General features: G+C 38.3%; 1 protein-coding gene across 10 annotated transcripts; it reads left to right on the plus strand.

Annotated features, from left to right (window-relative positions):
• Positions 1-404: 404 nt before the first annotated feature.
• Positions 405-19,840, plus strand: SNX11 (sorting nexin 11). 10 transcript variants are annotated; one of them, XM_087917096.1, is made up of 8 exons: positions 405-706; positions 5,338-5,431; positions 7,276-7,327; positions 8,710-8,796; positions 11,658-11,758; positions 12,612-12,710; positions 13,526-13,735; positions 18,319-19,840. In XM_087917096.1, the coding sequence occupies exons 3-8, from the start codon at positions 7,304-7,306 to the stop codon at positions 18,491-18,493; spliced, it is 696 nt and encodes a 231-aa protein (XP_087773222.1). In that variant the 5' UTR covers positions 405-706; positions 5,338-5,431; positions 7,276-7,303; the 3' UTR covers positions 18,494-19,840. The 10 variants fall into 10 exon arrangements, with proteins under 10 accessions (XP_087773222.1, XP_087773219.1, XP_087773218.1 ...); XM_087917093.1 differs by having other exon boundaries at positions 405-561; XM_087917092.1 differs by having other exon boundaries at positions 405-477.
• Positions 19,841-20,475: the final 635 nt, after the last annotated feature.

Genomic DNA, 20,475 nt, shown 5'->3' on the forward strand with positions numbered 1-20,475 from the left:
CCTAACAAAATCGGGATGGTAGATTTTCTATTTGTATCAAGCGCTACAAGTATGACTTTAATATCGACTAGCAGAGTAAGTGAAAGATGTGCAAACAGGATTTAATTTTGTAGGCAAAGAAATGGGAAAGCAACAAAATGGAAAGCGCTGGTTTATATTCTCAAACAGGTAGATTTAGTAACTAAGCAAAATCCTAAACTTGAATTAATAAGACACACAAAAACCAAAACACGAAGATAAAACCTTTTTACTACCTTCGGGTCAGAATCGGAACTACGTTTCCCAACAGCCCCTGCGGCTTTTATCTTTAAACGGAAGTAGGTCATTGGAAAGATGATTTTAAAAACTATGAGAGGAAGCCTGCAGTGGAGCTTGGGTTTTCTTAAAGGGGACGTATCTAATTCAGAAGCTTTGGTTAGAAAAGCGGGAAGGTTGCAAAGTAAGCAGAAAGCTGGCGCAGGTTCCAGGATCTGAAAGGCAAGAAATAGCAGAGTAGCCCATTATTTGTTTTTAAGAAAATGCAGAAATAGCGAGGGAGAAAAGTGAAAAAGTATGGAGAACGTGAGTAAAGAAAGGTTGTTTCAACGAAACGAGGTGGCAGCGGCAGCAGCAGCAGCAGAGCGAATATAAAAGTAGTTGTCTGTGCAGGGGTGCCTTTTGGAGAGGATCCCGAGCATATATGTCGATAGTTTAGCATATAAGACTGGTAGGCTATAGGGAAGGGTGGGTTGGAGCGGAGCGGTGATGGTTATGTGGGTGGCGATCTTAAGCCGGCAAGCGGAAAGAAGTATACCTTGAGTGGCAGAAACCTAGTTTTACACTTGGGCACAGCATTTTTTCAAACGGGTCGTGTCGGCTGACGTTGATGGGATTGCAACCCAGTATGCCTGAAGGGGAAAAGTTGGCCCACTGCTTACTTTTAAGCAGCCCTTTTGTCGTGCTGGGGACTAAAGTTCGCCAGGACGAGTGGGTTGGGTTACTTAGAGGGCCAGGACGGTGGCTTTTCCGTAAAGCGGCGTTGGGCATTGCGTGGGCAGACAGATGGCCCTAGGAAAGCTGCTAATCCCACTCATGGGTGGGGTCCACTTGTTGGTGACAGTGGAAAAAGCCAGATGGAAATAACTGTACATAGGCAGGAAGGGACTCTCCGGGTCACAGAAAACTTTCCAGAAATCCAACCTGTTTATTTTAGTGTTCAGAAAAGGCAACTGCTGATTGTTCTCAGATTCGGAGCAGATGCTACTAACAAGCAATTGGAAAGGGACATTTGTCTCAAAAAGAGACTGTTTATGTTCCTGGAAGTTGGAAGACTGATGGGCGAATGCCCAACTTTTGGTGGGAGCAATCAGCAGGGATCCTTGGGTTCTGTTTTTATCAAGCATTGGGGTGGGACACACAATGGCCAAAGTGAGTAAAAAAACCCTCCAAACGGAGTTGTTACAGGGATTAGCAGTGCAGTGTGAATTCCTTCCCCCTCATCTAACTGCCAGGATGTGTTAACATCTCAGCTAATGTTGTCCTGAGGGAAGTCAGTGAGCATCTACTAAAACTCACATTTGAACAAAGGGCATGTTTTCCCCAATACAGTGGTTTTCAGTTGCTGGTTGGAACATTGTAGGCCAAGAAATGGAAAACTAACCTGGAAAGGGCTGGTTCATGCTGTCCAAGGAGATATATTTATATTCTTACAAACAAAATCCTAAACTACAGATTCCTTGACTTAAATTGAGCCCATAATTTCCATTGCTAAGCAAGACAAGTTGTTAAGTGAGTTTTGCGCCATTTTGCAAGCTTTCTTGCCACACTTGTGAAGTGAATCGCTGCAGTTGTTAAATTAATAACATGCTTAAAGTAAATCTGCCTTCTCTGTTGACTTTTGTTTGTCAGAAGGTTATGAAAGGTGATGATCACATTGCAAATGTGAAATATATTCCAGTTGCCACATGTCTGAATTTTTATCATGTGGAGATGCTGCAACAGTCATAAGTGTGAACTATGTCATAAGTCCCTTTTTCAGTGCTGCTGTAATTTCAAACTGTGACTAAATGAATAGTTGCACCTACACATAGGTTGTTGCAAGTCAACAACCTATAATTCTTACATTTGTATTACATGCTGCTGTGCCCAGCCAGGTGAACCATATAGAGATATAGAGAGATGGCACAGTTTGCACAACATATTGCAACAGAGGTTGAGTTTCTACAATATCTTGTGCCACGTCTTTCCTACTTCAACTTAATAGATTCTGCTGAACATATTCAGGCAATAAGAGTAAATGGAAGCTGAAGCTAGGGAGGGCTTAACTTTTAAAAGAAGGAATGCTGAACTCCTTGTGTGAATCAAGGCCTTTTGACTTGAATTTTTGACCTGCTAATATGAAGTTGTGGGCAGTTGCTTCCTTTTTTCTTCAGCTTTAGAAATGAATTTTGATACTGAAATGGACATTCAGGTCCAATATAAGTAATATAACTGCAAAGATAACATTGTCATGTTGTAAGTATATATAAGTGGCAACTAGGCTTGGGAACAATGTATTTATATGCTGCTTTGAAACAATATTATGTAAAGATGGGTATATATTTTATAGGCATTATTAGTACAATCATTCTATGTGTCATGGAATTAGTCAAAAGTGAGGTTTGAGTTATATATCTGAGAGATGAGTTGGTTTTATTCTGTAATAAATTGAAGATTTTTGTGGAGTGACAACGGAGAACTTTTGTTTTTAGAAATCTACAAATGATAAAAAAATTCTTTCTGGACCACAGTAATCCGTTTAAAAAGGGATGGGTTTTAGCTGCATGGTGCCAGCAACCATCCTGGCATTTTGATCCCCTCCCTTGTGTAGGTGCTTCTGCTGTAGGATTTAGGGATGAGCCAGCTGTGCTGAAACATTTGGTAGAGCATATAGAAAGGCATTAAACTCTCTCCTTATGCTGCTTAGAGAGCTTATGATGGAAATTGGTTCAGGCAATGGAGTTAGGGGTTCTTAATTTTTTTTTTGCCATACACGAAATCCTATTTTGAAAAATATATCTAAGCGCATAGAAAAAAAACATCAAGAGATCGATTGCGTTACGGAGAAAGCTAAGAGCTCAAGTACCATTACTGACGCATTAAAATAGCAAATATGTAATATAGTAACATTTAACTAAATCAATTCCAAGACAGCACATTGTAAGAGTATAATAATTTTAGATAGCAAGATGTACTGAAGTTAGATGTTTTTGGAGCCTCAAGTCCATACATTATGTTGTTGCCTACTTAAAACATTTGAATGAAAAGGTAAATTTCAGTGAGAGGGTACAGAAAATAAAGTTGTGTTATTTTTTTTTCCTCATCCAGATTAATGGCCTCCTTAAAAGGGTTGGTGGACCTTAAGTAAGAACTCCTCCTTTAAGCCAAACCCACAGTTTTAGGCCACTGGAAGTGCTTGAAGCTTTGAGTGCATGTCAGGGACTCACTCAGAAAGGTTGTTGTGGTAGGCATATGGCTAAACAGAAAATACCTGTTTTTCAGAAGGCAAACTGGTGAGGTTGTTTTCCACCAGCCATTCTTCTCTCTTAAGTTTCTCTCTATTACTTTAGCTTACCTTTTTGCTTGATTGTTTTGGATATTCTCATTCAAGCAAAGAGCTGTGCAGTGCTGTGCTTCCCCATCTCTCTCTTAAAAAAAAAATCTAAACAATTTTCTGAGATTTGTGTGGGGTTGCAATACATGGTTGGAAACAAATGACGTTTGAGGCTGGTGCACTGCTTTGCACCCAATTTATATAGTTTTAATTAAAATAGTATAAAATAATTAAAATAGTATAAAAAATATGGCTGAGGCAAGGAGATTTGCAGGTGCAAAGAGAACAGTCTGGCACTGACAGCCCAAGCTTTAAGCTTCCTTTTCAAACTGGTACTTTACATGTGGATTGCAACTTCTCTAATTCCCAGCCAGGAAGGACAACCGGCTGCTGGCTATAATTAGGAGAACTGGAAGTCCAGCACATCAGAAGGGAATTGGTTGTGAGAAGGCTGGTTTAAATTCATATCTGCAGCTTGAGGATTAAATCTTCATATCTGTGCCTCATTCTCTATTTTGGGGAGCTCATGTTCCCCATAATATTAAGTTTGTCATCATTGTCTTTATTGGCAGTGAACATTTGAAAGTAAAATTGGTTAGTTTGTCCTACTTAACTGTCCAATTGGGAGATTAGATGGCATAATAATGAAGTATTTTGCAAGTTAATTGAAGGGCAGAACAACCTAATTTGCACTTAACTGAGGGTGCAGGAAGAATAAAAGTCCCTCTTAGTTAACCTTAGAAGCTATTTACTGGCTTTAAAGTATTTTTTTGTCTATTTAAATCTAGCATACTATTTCCTGACCTGGGGAATGCTAAAGAATTGAGACTCTTGAGAAAGTTAACACCAGAAGTCCTGTTCTGCATAGCTATATTGACTTGGATAATGAAGAACACCACACTAGCAACACACAATGCAGTGTTTCTCAACCTCAACAACTTTTAAGATGTGTGAAGTTCAACTCCCAGAATTCTAGGAGTTGAAGTTTATGCATCTTAACTTTGTTAAGTTTGAAAAACATAAGTATAGTGAGTCTTATTCAAAAGTATGCAAATGGATGCCCTCCCTATTATGTAGAAAAAAATTACAAGGTTTCTTGGCATTGATTGGACTGGCTATGGGTGTTCAAAACCTAGGAAGGGCTCCTACCAACCTACCCCTATTTTGATCAATTAGATTTTCCAGGCAACTTGCACAACCTCTTTAGAAATATTTTCAGCAGTTCAATAATAACTAATGACCTACGTTTTTAAATAGTGTCAAAAGGCACTGTTTAGTGGCCAATTGAGATCTAAATGTATCTAGATATTGACGACTGAAAATGGCTTCTGTATAATCCTAATATGAGAGCTTGGAATCACTTTAATGCTCAAAAGCACTACTACTAAATTTGGAATCTCTTTGTTATTCCTCTTTATTTATTTTAAGGAAGAAAATACTGATAGAAGCAAAAAATAACAACTCTTGCTCATTTTCCCCATCTAGAATTGTGAAGAAGGGCAAGTGAATGGGTAGTGATGACAGCAGCAATAAGGGGAGAAGGCCCATGCAAGCCATTTTGCCTAATCCAAATCCCACCCCCACCCCCCAAAAAACCTCCTGAATCCAGCTCTATCTTTATGTTTTTCAGGCACATATAATATAGTGACATCTATAATCCTTTTTGAATGTGTTTTCCCCCCAGATCAAATGGTAAGAAAACACATTAGTGTTAAATCTCCCATGACATCTAATAGCATTGGGGTTTATTATATTATATTTTTCAGGATCATGGGGAAACAGGTTCCGAATGCGGCAACTTCCACCATGTAGGATATTAACCAAAAGGAAGCAATTTTTACCTGCTGCAGCACTCTTGTGGTATGATTTTCTCACTTTACTCTTGTGGATGAACAGATTAAAACTAGATGTGGTTGCAATTGAATTTCAGTAGAAAGAAGGAGGGTTAGCACCAACAGTGCATGTATGTTGAACATCCAGGGATTAAAGACAAAATCTGAATATGTCAGAAAGTAGGCAAAGGCACTGCTAATCGAGATGATGACTTAATAGTAATTTTCTGGGACTTTGTGTTAAGAATCCCAAGGCAAGGTTGCTAGGGATGATGCATTGAAGCCAAGCATAATCCTTTTATTTACTTTTTTAGAGTCATAAAGTCATGAATCATTGAGTCTGCTATCTGTCCATCCCATTCCTTGTCCCCTTAAATGCCAGAATAACAGAAATTAAGGCAAATTCTGTTAAGCTTAATTTAGCCAGCTTTATGTTTTTCTTGTTTATTTGTGTGGCTGAAGAAATGAGGGTTAGGGTTTGTGTGTACTTCTGTGATCTTTTAAACCAGATGTGAAAAAAAATGTAAGGAATACATGTTGGCATTTGCTTGCATTGGAAAATGTCTCCATAACAAACTCCTTGTTCTATCAAGTAGAACAAGTGATTGCATTCTTCTTGGTCTCTCGAAATGAAAGCATTAAGGTGTTGAGACCGAATCTGTTTCTGGAGAACTGAGTTTATGGAGGCTGTACAATTTAGTCTTGGGCTCTATCAAATTATGTCATGAAAAAAATCTTGGCATTGCGAGATTGAATTAAGTTACTCAGACTGAAACCAATATTTTCTTTTTGCAGGACACTGTAGGTTATCCCAATAGCATTGTTTCCTCTTTCTTCCACCCCCAACTCCCCCTCCCTTCTTCCTAATTTAGCTTGAAATATACCAGGCATCTGTCTTAGGGCTTATCACTTCATTTATCTTATCTCTGTAACTTAATAGGTTCTTCAGTGCTTTGTTGTCTTTCAAAATAGCAAGAAATTAGATGCAGGCATTGCTGTCTGGCTTTCCAGTCACTATAAAAAAGAAAGAAATGTAACAAAAATGGAGTGAATATAAAAGAAAAAAAATTATTTTAGAACATAAGAGGAAGATTGTAGTCCTCTGAATGTTTGTGATTGCAGTTTTCACTAGATCTAGTCAAGTTGGCCAAGGGTAAAGAATACTAGAAGTTGTTACTCAGCAGCCTCTGAATTGACACAGGTTTTCTCTGCCTGGTTAATAGCTGGCCAGGCAGTTTTCTTCTGATCTGCCAAAAGAAACTTATGTTTACTAAATCCAAGTTTGGCCCCATTCATCAAATGGGTTGAAGACTGAAGGCACTTGTCACCCATGAATGGATTGCAGATAGACATAGACTTCTAGGGTTAGTTATAATAAAATATGGAATTCATTTGTACAAAATACAGTAGGTTAGAAAATGTTGGTTATACAAATGTATTAAAAAATTATGTGTACTTGAATAATACTTACATTTTATATAAGTATATGTAAAATTGTAAATATTAATTGCTACATGTTATTAAGCACATTTTTATATGTAGTTGTGTAAGTATTTGCATTATAACTAATCTTGTTTTTTTAAAACAGTAAAAATTAATTTTTTTAAAAAAGCCCAAAGTGAAATTCCCTTGTTTCTGTCCTTGGTTCAGTAAAAGCAGGTAAGCTGACTCTTTAGTGGACAGCTTTGGAGTATAATATGAATATAGTTTTGTTCTTCTACTCTAGAAACTAACTTTTTCCATTTACTTCCCATTATTCCATCTCCAGAGCAGGATCTGATTTTATTTAGTAAATGGATTGATGAAATGCAGATAGTTCACAGATAATTAATGCTCTGGTATTAATTGTATGCCCCCCCCTTTTTTTTACAGATGTTTCCCTCTAAGTTGTGAAAGTAGGATGTTGGAATATCAAGAACAAGAAGTAAGATCATTGGCATTAGCAGACATGACTGTATGAACAATTTTCTATTTCACCCCTTCTGAAAAGATCTGCAGTCAGCTTTCAAGAAGGAAAATAGTTTTTAACAGCCTCCAAGTTTGACTGAATATAGTGAAAGAATAGAAGCTAAAGCAATATTGACATAGGTTACTCCAAAATGTGAGGACGCTTTATTTCCAAGCATTGCTTGGAAGTAGTATGTTTGTGCTTAAAACAAGTAATCTGGAATAAAAAAACGTATGTGCAGGGCCATAGAAAAGTTTCAGTATCTATAGCGTAAGTCAGAATCTATAAAAGCTACATCATGTGCGTGGCAGAAAGCTGAATCATACAAATGCCCTGGAGAAAAAGTACCTAACTATACATGAGATCATGGTGAGATATTTTGAATAAGACATGTTGTTTAGCCTGTCTGCCATCCCTATAGCACGTATTTATATCTCTTTGGCTGTCTTTTTACACAAGAACATAAATTTATGTGAGGATTTCTCTCAGGTGCCCATAACTCAGCTTCATCCTATATTTTGAATATCCAAAACAAATATAGTTGAACAAACTATGCTTTGTGTAGGTTAGCCAAGCTTTCCTTATTCACTCATCCTTTATATGTGCTTGACGTGCAACTTTCAGAAGGTGGCTGAGCATTTTGAGGGTTGTAGTTCTGAAGCGTACAAGTTTGGTGATGGCTGGTCTGAACATTGCATTATTCTTCTGTTTTATCCCTGAGGCAATAGATCAAATCCTGCTTTCCTTGGTCCTCAATTCTTCCAAATTGAAGTGAAGCAGGGACATAATAACATTAGTATTTGTATTCTGAATTGATAATAAAAATAGACATAATTGCAGACTTCTGTAATAAGATGGTGGGCCACCCAGTTATAATACTGGGCATGTATGTTTAAGATTCAAGAACTTAATCTTTATGTAATAACTTGTGGTTAGCTGCCTTTAGCTTGCATAAGTTTAATTAGGCTAGGTGTGACCCTGTAAATATTCATTCTCTCTGATCATTGGCCTGGGATAGAATTGGTTTGAAGTCCTAATGACACCCGGAAAGTCATAGATTCCCCATAATAACTATTGGAAAAGCATAATCATGTTTATCAAATAGTCATTAGACTTTGTATATTTATTTCTTTTTTCCCATGCTTGAGACCCATGGAATAAATCTGCCTGAGTCTCTTTACAGCCTTTTGATCTTAATATAGTAAAGCTTTTGTACAATCATAATGAGCTTCTGTTTATGCATTCAATTCTTTTGGCTGAAAAAGGGGGAAATCTGGTTTAGGTCCTAACAGTTAGAGAAGTGTTGCAAAAGAAGTGGACTCTAAAGATGTATTTTTTTCCTCTGGATCTGAACCCAGGAGCTGACTACTGTGCGTGTCCAAGATCCTCGAATACATAATGAGGGCTCATGGAATTCTTATGTGGACTACAAAATATTTCTCCATGTAAGTATAGAAAGTTACTGGAAAAAACAGCAGTAGACAGAATAACAGAGCTGGAAGAGACCTTTTGAGGCCTTCTAGTCCAACCCTTTGCACAAGCAGGAGACCCATACCAATCCACACAAGTAGCTAACCAAAAAGTCTCCAGGGATGGAGGTCTTACAACGTTTGAAGGCAAGCTGTTCCACTGGTTAATTGTTCTCATTGTTAGAAAATTTCTCCTTTAGTTCTAGGTTACTTCTCCCCTTGATGAAAAACTATTTTTGCGTGCTTTGCAAAGTACCAAATATGAAACAAACAGCTACTATTGATATGGAAAAGAAACTTATGCTTGCTTTTTTACTTCTGTGGAAAAGTCATGATAATACTTTTGACTTACTTAGTGTATAAGAAGCAAAAAACAATGGGAATTCCCCATTATTCTTTCCTTCTGCAAACTGTTGTACTTTACAAGCATGGGAAAATTTCTTCTTTTTAGAGCAGGGGTGTTAAACTCACACGTTGTCACATTGTCACATGATGTATTGTGACTTTTACTCCTTCGCTAAAATGGGGGTGGCCTTGGCCAGTGCATGACACATGGGCCATGAGTTTGACACCCCTGCTTTAGAGCAACTTTTAAGATGTGTGGACTTCAGCTCCCAGAAGAGAAAGAGTTCTGGGAGTTGAAGATCACACAGCTTAAAGTTGCTGAGGCCGGGGAGACAGCCATTTTTGACCCATTTCTTTTTCCACCCTACACCCTTTGTAGACATGCTATGACTACCTAAGGTATACTCCAACTTTTTCCCTGGTTTCCACTGAAAATCATAAAACTGTTTTTTGGGGAGGCATTTTTTGGATGTGTGAACTATTGGTGCAGTGGTTAGAATACAGTATTGCAGGCTAACTCGGCTTACATTGCCCTGAGTTCAATTCCTTCAATCCTGACTGACTTATTTTATTTTATTTATTTATAATTTGTCAAAAAAAAAAAATGAAAACATGAATAATATAAAAATAAAATGTCAGGCATGTTAGTGCACTTATGCATGCCCTGTTCTGTTTCTTCCACAGAGCTAGATTTATAGCTGTGCAGAAGCAGATAGATAACTCAACAAAGCTTCCATAACAAAGTTCATTTATTGGTACATCAGGTATCTTCATAACTCACATTTATGATGAAGTTCTTCTTTAATGACCAATCCTTTGTATATCTACCTTGTACGTGAAAGATGGTTATCTCCTAACGATCTCGTAGTGATAGAAAGAAGATGCCATGAGGTACAGAGTTCAGACAAAGAATGAGGAAAACTCCCTCAACCCACCAAGGGTCAACTCAATGACTAATCAAGACTACAGATGTAGATACGTGAGATGAACTACATTTCCCATGATGCAGTCCCTTAAGGGGACAGCTCACAATTCCTAAGTAACTATCCAACTCCCATAGACTGGCTGGGGCAGCACATGCCCCCTTTATGGACCTCTTAAATATGAAGGGAGGTCCACAGAAGTCAATTTGAAAATTTGTAGCTGAGACAATTGAATCAGGTAGAGCATTCCAGACTTAAGATTGACTCAGGCTTCTATTCTTCCGAGGTTGGTAAAATGAGGAGCCAGATTTTGGGGGGCAATATGCTGACTCTGTAAATGCTAAGAGAAAGCTGTAAAGCACTGTGAAGTGGTATATAAGTCTAAGCGCTATTGCTATTGTTATTTAACAGCTAATTTTCAGCAATGTGGGAACCATGAAACGGGGAATGGGGCTTGATGCAGAGTGCCCCATTGCCTTCTAATGAGCTTTGAAGGAAGAGGAATCAATATGCATAGTTTCAATTGTGGACAGAGAAGCTGGCTGGCCTTAGGGGCAGAAACAGGGATTGAACTATTAGTCCCTCATGCAGTTAAAAAAGACGAATGGGAGGCAATACACGTAATTCTGGATTTACAGCCATAATTGAGCCCACAATTTCTGTTGCTAAGCAAGACAAGTTGTTAAGTAAGTTTTGCCTCATTTTATAACCTTTCCTGTCAAGTTAAGTGAATCACTGCAGTTAAATTGGTAACATGGTTGTTAAATAAATTTTGCCTTCCCCATTGACTTTGCTTGTCAGAAGGTTACAAATGGTGATCACATGAACCTGTGACATTGCAACCATCATAAATACATGCCAATCATCTGAATTTTGATTGCATGATCATGGTTATGTCATAAGTGTGAAAAATAGTCAAAAGTCACTATTTTTAGTACCACTGTAACTTTGAATGATTAATAAACGAATGGTTGTAAGTCAAGGACTATCCGTATTGTTATGTTCCAAATATGAACTTCCCTGCAGCATCTGACGGACTGGAATAAACAGAACTTTGGTTTCATGCACCCATCCTTGAATTATTATTAGAAATTGCAACCGAATTTAATCTTTTTTTTTGCCCACTTTTTACATTGCATGGTATGAAATTCTTTGAAAATCAAATTAAATAGAAAGAATAAAACATGACAAGAACAGAATCATGATGGAACTTTAGAGAGGAAGACAGGCAATGCATATATTTGTGACTGATATAAAGAAGATTGAAAGGTACTTTATACTTTTTTTTATTCACCAGTTTTCTTTTCTCTTTTTTCTTAAATTTGTTCTCCTTTTATTACTGCATAAAATTCTTCAATAAAAATCAATTAAAAAAGAAAATCAAATGATTTTTTTAAAATGACTTTTAATCAAAGTTCACTTAAAACAAAAAAATATGCTATGATAAAAGCTGTTTATCATAGCAATTCTCTATTAACACAGCTGCCAGCAGAGGGAGACAGTTTAGAAAGAGTGAAAAAAACAGGTGGAATAAACCTTGTATCAACCACAATCTTTCTTATTCTACAGACCAATAGTAAAGCTTTCACAGCCAAGACATCTTGTGTGCGCAGACGATATCGTGAGTTTGTATGGTTAAAGAAACAGCTGCAAAAAAATGCTGGCTTGGTGTAAGTGTGAGATTGTGTTTTTTTTTAATAGTGGCCTCCACCATCAAAGGACATTTGCACATCATTTGGAAATATTTCAATGATAAACGAATATTATTTTCTGCACCAGTACTAACCCTAAGTGACACTTTAAAATTTACCTTAGAAATGTCATTGTTGAAAATACGTTTGAATTATAATATATAATAATGTATTAAAGCTGAGTAGCTCATAGCTCATTGTCAGAGAATATGATCTGCATATAGACAGACTTAAAGTCAATTTCTGAGGTCAAAATTTAGTAAATTCAGGTCTTTCATGGAGGATTATTGGCAATACCAGAAGATATTGAGGGTTTTATATTTAATATTTTACTTTTCATTTTATGCATTTCCAAAAAGCTTTTAATGAGCTTGTTGATTTTTTTGCAAAATGCAATTTATAAACTTTTAGGGGAGAAGACCCCTAACCTTGACCTATCATCTTGGAACCATCCCCAATTTTTTTTTCATAAATCCAATATGTGGATATAGTATTATACTGTTTGAAGGTATTGCTTGAGCTTACAGAGGTTTTAGATTTTTGCAGAACGAGCTATTAATGATCCAGAAGTCCAACTCTTGCAGAAGATGCATTCTTCTTCATCAGCATTGCTGCTGAATTAAATTAGCTTCACTGTAGGCTCCAAACCTTGATGGGAATGGGCTTTTAATTGAACGGTAACACCTATTTTAGTGAAGAATAAGCTCATGGTGTAGCAAAAGAACAAGCTCATGGAGGAGCAGGCAATTGTTAATTACTTTTTATTGCAGATGCATCCTCAAGGAGGGGTATATTTTTATATATATGTAAACCTCTCCCTCATATCCTCTAGGCCTGTCCCAGAACTTCCAGGAAAATCTACTTTCTTCACAGGCAATAATGATGAATTCATTGAGAAACGAAGACAAGGATTGCAACAGTTCTTGGAGAAGTGAGTGGAAACTGGGGAACAGGATTATTATTGGAGACAGAAGATTTTCTGGATCCCACTTGATTAGAATTTATCATCAAGTTTATAATGGTGGGCAAATGATAATATAATCAAGATAGTTTCAGTTTCTGTGAATAACTAAACTTACAGCTTAATTTTAAAAAGCAAAATCAAAAATATGACAAGAAAAAGTTGACATATAGGTAGAAAATCTTGGAAAACCCACAGCTTATCAAAAAAAAAAAAAAAAAGGAAAAACTGCAAGTAAGACATACAAAAAAAGGACAGATCTCAGGTACCTTTCAATAGTCCTAGCAAGCTTCCTATGAATTTCCTAGAAGTTATATTGATCTCCCCTTATGCAGCTGCAGGAACAAATCAATAATTAACAATATTCCCATTACAGTGGCAGAAAGCTTTGATGCCACAGCAGTTCTACTATTAGGACTCTTAACAGTGGGGAAAGGTATGCCAGAGTGGATGAAGAAAGCCATAGATTTGCTACAAAAAGTTATTTCCTTCAGTACAAGAAGAATTATATGCTAGCACTATAGTTGGCATATCTTTTCTTCCTTAACGGAAACATTGCAGTGGAAATGAACAAGGTTGGCCAAGGTTGCCAGCAGATTTAAAAAAAAATAAAGATGTGTTTGGGGGTATTTCTTCTACCATAGATTCTCACTTCACACCTGCAGAGTCACTTTGTCTATAAGTAGGAAAGGTATCAAAACCTTAAGTAGAAAGTGTTGTTTCTGAAGATCTGGTTGTTGTAGCGTTTGTGCTTAGAATTTCCAATTTTTCTATTCATATTCTAGGACGGTACAGAATGTTGTACTTCTTTCAGATAGCCAGCTGCACCTTTTCCTACAAAGCCAACTCTCTGTGCCAGAAATTGAAGCTTACGTGCAGGGTCGGGGCCCTATGAGTGTCACTGATGCCATTCTCGACTATGCCAGGTCCAACTGTGGATGGATTCAGGAGGACAGTCATTCAGCTTTGCTGGCTGTACATGACTTTGGCAACAGGTGAGTGGAATGGATGTAATAGTCCAGAAGACAGTAATCACAGTTTCTTTTCCAAGATGTTTTGTACTTCCTGTCTTCTATGCTTGCCCATGGCTTCCCTCTCTTTTTATCAGTCCTTGTTTGCAAGATCTCTGATACAGATTGTGCTAGAGTTGTAGAAATAAAGCTTTCCAGATTCCAAAATCAAATCTGGTGTAATAATATCAGTTGCGTGAAAATAACAGGCATAGGTATGAATGAAATGGGGAAATAGGTGCTTGCAGTATGATTGCATGTATGATCTGAGCTTAGGAACATGCATGTATGTTTAGGGCTGAAAACGTAGCAATAAATGTGACTGTAGAGCCAGAAGGATTGACCATAGCCATTAGGTGCTGAGTCTAACAGCTAACTTCCTCTTTCTCTTAACCCATCTAATAGGAAATAGAAGTGGGAGATCACTATTTGGCTGGAAATTGGTGGTTTATGTGTTCAACTATTGAATTTCTGTCTGTCGTGTCTGTCAATATCTGCCTGTCTTTCTCTCAGAGTGGTTCTGTTTCCTTCTTAATCAAGAATCACTTCTAGAACTTTTGATTAAGCAACTATGGCAGTCGTATGATTTTGGCAGATATTTTTTTTTAGCAGAAGGTGCTCCCAAATTTCTCATTCTTCTGTACCATAATTTATGGCACGATTTTCTTGTTTGATTCTATGGAATTTTAATGGAATCCCCAAATACATCCAGATTTGATTATGATTTGTATCCATTCCACATGGAAGAATATTTCATCATTCCTTTTTATTTGCATTTAGAATTTGGAGTAGCATATGTTAAAATGATTTTGTCACACTACTAGACATACTATCCTAGTATCTATTATCTTTTAAGAGATTCATTCATGTGTGTGTGTGTGTGTGTATATATATATATGGATCTTTGGTTGTTCGGGTTTTCTCCCGCGTAAGATTCAAAGTATCTAGGCAACGTTTCGATGAAGTCTCATTCATCATCTTCAGGCTTGTGTCTTCGGCTCTGTGCTTCTCAGAGTGATGTGAGCTTGCAGCTGCTTCTTCCTTTTAACTGCTAGTGGGGGTGTGACTTGATTGGGTGGGGGCTTGGCTGTGTTCTGATTGGGTGGGGGTGTGTTCTGTTCAGATGGGGGCTTGGTTGTGCTCAGGTTAGTCTTAGTTGCTGGGGGATTTGAGCTGGTGAGCTGTGATCTTGCTGTTTGGCTTCGAGTTCGTGGTCGTGCCGCATCTTCGTGGTGGGTGTCGGTTTGCTTCATGTATGGCTTGGAGGGGTTTGAAGTGGGTAGTGATGCAGCTGCTGTGCGGCTTCTGGTCTGTGGTCGTGTCTCATCTTCTGTGTGGGTGTGAGTCTGTTTTCTACGTGGAAGTGTGGTGGTGGCATCTTGTGTGGCTCTCATGGGTGTGGGTCTGGTGTCATTCTTCATGTTAGGTACTTGTCTGTTCATGAAGACGGGTTTCCAAATGGCTGGTAGGCGGGAGGTGTCATCTCGTTTATTCATGCTGTGTGGGCGTTTTTCTATATGGCTTCTCTGATTATTCTGCTGCTGGAGTGTTCAGTTTTGGCGATAGTTCTGGTATTTCTAAAGTCAATCTCATGTCCTGTGGCTTTGAGGTGTTGGACCAGGGAAGAGGTCGGTTCTTCTTTTTTGATTGAGTTCTTATGTTCTTCAATGCGTGCACTTATTCTTCTGTTAGTTTGTCCAATGTATGTGGTAGGGCAGGAGTGCAAGGGATTTCATATACTCCTTGGTTTTCTAACTCGATTTTGTCCTTAGGGTTTCTTAGGATGGTGGATATCTTTCTGTTTGTGCAGAATGCTGTGTTTTTATACACACACACACACACACACACACACACACACACACATATATATTCATAGATTTTCACAGGTACGGGTATATAGGTCTAGGTATGTTCATGTCTTTTTCCGTGTAAGATTAAGAGTATCTTGGTGACATTTTGGCGAGGTCCCACTCGCCATTCTCAGGTTGGTGCTTTCGGCTTCTTGCCAGTGCAAGCAGTGTGTGATCGGAGCTGCCGTCTCTCTATAAATACTGGTGGTAGGGGCTGGTGTGCTGGGCTGGTTGGCTGCGCTGCTACCTCTTGATTGGTTGATGGAGTTGATGTTGGCATAATGGGCTGTGTGATGGCTTTGTGAGTTTTGTTATGGAGATATCCTGGATATTGTGCTGTAATCTCATGGGTCGTTTGTTTTGTAGTGATCTTTTTTCCATTAGCCTCTCGTGTTTTAACGGCTTGGGTAATAGATTGTGTGATGGGCTTGCGAGTTATTTGTTGTGGTATCTTGGGTCCTGCGTTGTAATCTCCTGGGTCGTTTGTGTTTTGATCTCTTTTCCATTAGCCTCCTGTGTAGTATCGGTTTGGGTAACGGGTTGTATGATGACCTTGTGAGATTTATTGCTGTGGTATCTTTGGTCTTGTGCTGTGATATCCTTGGCCATTTGCTGTGTTGCAACTTCTTGAATTCTTGTGGTATAATTTCCTGAGTTTTCTGATGTGATGTCCTGAGTGGGTGGCTATGATGTAGCAGTCTGGGTTTTAATCTGGCTTCGAGTTTGGGGTCTGGGTCTGTGTTCTTGGCGTGTGTCAGCTTGTTTGGTTTTGGGGTTGGAGGGTGTGACAGCTGGTGAAGCAGCCGTGGTCTGTTTTCTGGATGGTGGTTGTCCTTCGTTTATAGGATGCGCTTGGGCCTGGATCTCATGAGGGGGATTGGCGGTGGTGTCCCATGTTGTTTTGGGTCTGGTGTTGGTTTTCGTGGCTGGGACTCGTTTGTTGGTGAGGGCTAGTTTCCAGATGTCTGGTAGGTGGGAGGTATCACCCTGTCTATTCATGCTATGTGGGTATTTCTCTGTCTCTATCTCTATCTCCCTGATTATTCTCTTGCTGAAGTGTTCAGTGTTGGATATTAATTTGGTTACTTTGAAATTAATTTCATGTCCTGTGGCTTTAAGGTGATGGAAGAGGGAGGAAATATTTTCTTCTCTTCTGACTGCGTTTTTGTGTTCTGCGATGCGTGCATTTATTCTCCTGTTGGTTTGTCCAATGTCAACTCGGTAGCCAAGACCCACATCTCCAGGACCAAACGCCTAGCTGACAAAGACCACCTGAGAACAGAACTACACACCCTCACTAACATATTAATTTCCAACAGATTCCAAAGAAACACTATCACCAATCTAATCCGAAAAAGGATACCCCCAAAAAAACCAAGACACAGAACAAGACAACGGTATTGCACTCCTCCCCTACATCAAAGGCACCACAGACAAAATCAGCAAAATTCTTCACAAACACAATATCAGGACAGCCTTCGGCACTGACCAAAAAATAGCCAACATCCTAAGAAACCCCAAAGACAAGACCCAGCTAGAAAACCAAGGAGTTTATGAAATACCATGCAACAATTGCCCAGCCACATACATTGGACAAACCAACAGGAGAATAAGCCAAAAGCACCAGCCTGAGGATGGCAAGTGGGACCTCGCCGAAACGTCGCCAAGATACTCTTAATCTTACATGGGAAAAGACCCAAACACACCTAGACCTACATATATATATATATATATATAGTGATTGTTTTTGTAGGAAACTGAGTTGGTTATGCATGGTGATAGTTTTAGATATGTGTTTACCTTCCAGACATTTCTTTAGTTGCATCAAATTACAGCACAAACCACAAACCTTGGACAACATCCTTTTCTGTCTCCTCAAGATATTGCCTTCATCTGATTCCCCAGCCCATACTGTTTTCCTTAATTATATCATTGTTAAACTAGTACTTTCCTCCTTATCCTGATAGATGTTTTGCCATGGATACAATCTAATGTGCTTCTGTGACACAGCCAGGGAACCTGCGGTTATGCCAACTTTCCTATTAGACCTGTGCACTACAGAATATATCAGTATATTCTGATTTAAGCAATCCTTACAAATCAGATCTCTTCCTGTATTTCCCTGGAACTGAGCATGCTTAGTGCTATTCCAGAAGAAAATATAGATCATTTTGAACATGTGCTTAGTGTTTTCATGGAATATTGCTAACTCTGTCCAGTAAATACCCACTCCCTTATATAACAGCTGAATAAAATCCAGAGGGATTAATCCAGTAAAGATAGCTAAATTCACTGGTCTAGCCATCTTCAAAATACTTCTTCTCCATCCCATCCAAAGTTAAAGATAATTTTTATAGGATGTTTTCCTGCAGATGTATGAAAGTTAAAAGAAAGTGAAAAGAAACAACAAACCACCTTTGCCATAATATGTCCTATGTATCCTAAATAGGAACAGTAGTATTTTCTGGCAGCATGCTTATGCTGGAATCACTTATGAAGGAATCACTTATGAAGGAGGCACACTATGCTGGCATTGATATTGGTGCCATCTCAGAAACTGGTGCATAATACTTGGTCATCAGAAAAAACTCATAAACCTCTGGTCATGGTTCTAGACCATGAAACTGAGCACTAGAATTCTGGGAATGAATCAGCAGCTTTAAATTAATGATCTCTTTCTTTCTCTATTGCTCTCAACTCTCCTGGTATGTGCTCAAGTTTTGATGAAGAAAGCCAGTTCGTCCAAAGCTCCATAGAACCACTTCCTCATTGGAGTGATGTCAGCATAGATGGCAGCAAATTGGAGAGCCCGTGTTCTGAGGAAGATGACCATCAACCAACAGGACTGCTACAGGATGGTTCCACAGCATCAAGTCACCCCATCAACAATTAGCAAGAATAAAAAAGCTTATTCAGGGATGTGATTTGGAGTTCAGCATAAAAGTTTGCCACTTAGTTGAAAATTATTTGGATTATTAGAACTCCAGGTGCAAGTGTTTGGCTTATTCCTAGTGGCTTGGGTGTAAACAAGCCCAGACCAGTGAAATGTTTGAACAATTAGAATTGAAGCTTATGAACACAGTTTTCCAGTATGCTTTTTTCTGTTCTTCCATCTTAATCCACCCTCAAGTCTTCCTCAATTTTTTGTATATTTTGACAAATTATCCTGTATAGGAAAGTGTTCCGGCTTGTTGACTATGTTCTCTTCCATCCTCCTCCATATTTATAACTGATAATGCTTGTTGCAAAACCCCAGCTGCCTTTTGAAGGCCAAAATTACAGGCCAAAATTATTTGCCTGTAGTACAACTTCTTTTTAAGATGGTGCCAGAGAGCCAACCTGCTTGCCATGAATGCCAAATCCACCTCTGGATTCCTTGGAAGATATACACAGCTGGGACAAATGGCCAGACTCCCTCCTCAATTCATTATTGCCAGAACTGTTAAGAGGAGCATGTTATAAATATACAAGGGAAATGAGGAATGATAGTCTGCATTCTTCTTAGTTGTTAGGTGCACATGCTGGGAAGAGTTATTCCTGCTGTATTTCATTGCTTTGACAAAGCGCACAATTTGACAAGGAGACTGCAATTCTTATATATTAAATAACAATTGTAGTCTGTTTCTAAGGCCTCTTATCAGTATCACTGTTATAGCAAAAGCAAAAGGGTAATTCTATAAGTCAAGATATTTCAGTTTGCAGATATCTTGTTTGACTTGTTTGATCTTTCAGCAAAATAATAATAGAATTGAAATCAAGGGATTCTGAAGAGCCAGGAAGAGCCTGCTTGAGATGTTTCAGTCCCTTCCTTTTTCTTCCCTTCCCCCTCCATTTCTACACACTAGACAAAAGAAGCCAAGTATCAGACCTATGTTGTCTCTCTCCCAGTTTTTTTCCTTTAAACTGGGCAGAGAAACACAAATAAGGCCATTTTTGTCACAAGTAAATATTTATCCTTTGGGTGATGGCTTTTTTTGTTTACCTAAAGTACTCAATGTTTTTCTTCTTTGTGTTCTCTTGTGATAACAATCTCAACAAATGTATATGAAAGCAGAACAATTATTACTTAAAAAGAACTACTGGTAGTACATTGCCTATTCCTCTCTCCCCACTCTATCTTGTGCATGTTACTTTTAATTTGAATTTTACTTTTATTATAGAACACATAAAGGAACAAAAATACTCAAAGCTATAGAGAAAACTAAATAAAACAAATAAATAAAACAAAATGGTAAAAAAATGGCCTGTTTTCATGCATGAGTGAACTATACATATACTTGTTGGAAGTTACGATTCCGCTGTCTTTTAGGAAAACATTAGAAGGGGAAGGAAAATTCCCCTAAAAGAAAGGAGAGGTGAAAACACACAGCTCCATTAGCCCCCACCTTTGCATGGGACACACAATAGCTAGGATCCTTTCCCATAGATATCAAATAGATAGCAAGTTACAAAAAAACTTGTGAAAAGCAAACAGCATAACAGGAAACTCAGGATATTGCAACTAGGAGCAAACTGATAGCTTCAGAGGATCAGGGAAAAACAAATTGGACTATAAAACAATTACTCCCACCAAGATCCCAGGAAGAGATCCCAATCTCAAAGAGACAGGAATTCAACACACACAAATCAAAGATTTCACTTACAAATCAAAGAACCTGAAGTGTATAAGAGAGAGGTTTTCCTACTCACTTACTAGATTAATCCTAGGAACGCCATAAGATTTCTTCTTATCTGCCTTCCTATTAATAAACTGATTCTGACTTTCATTGCAGCTGATCAAATCATTTTGCATTAAAACCTCCCAGCCGGGAAATTTGAATCCACAAAAGGAAAGAACTTTGCCTTTTTCCTTAAAGGGCAAGGCTTCTTTTTTCC

This window comes from Pseudonaja textilis, chromosome Z, assembly GCF_049901715.1.
Source record: "Pseudonaja textilis isolate UNSWEBS1 chromosome Z, rPseTex1.2, whole genome shotgun sequence".
NCBI lineage: Eukaryota > Metazoa > Chordata > Lepidosauria > Squamata > Elapidae > Pseudonaja > Pseudonaja textilis.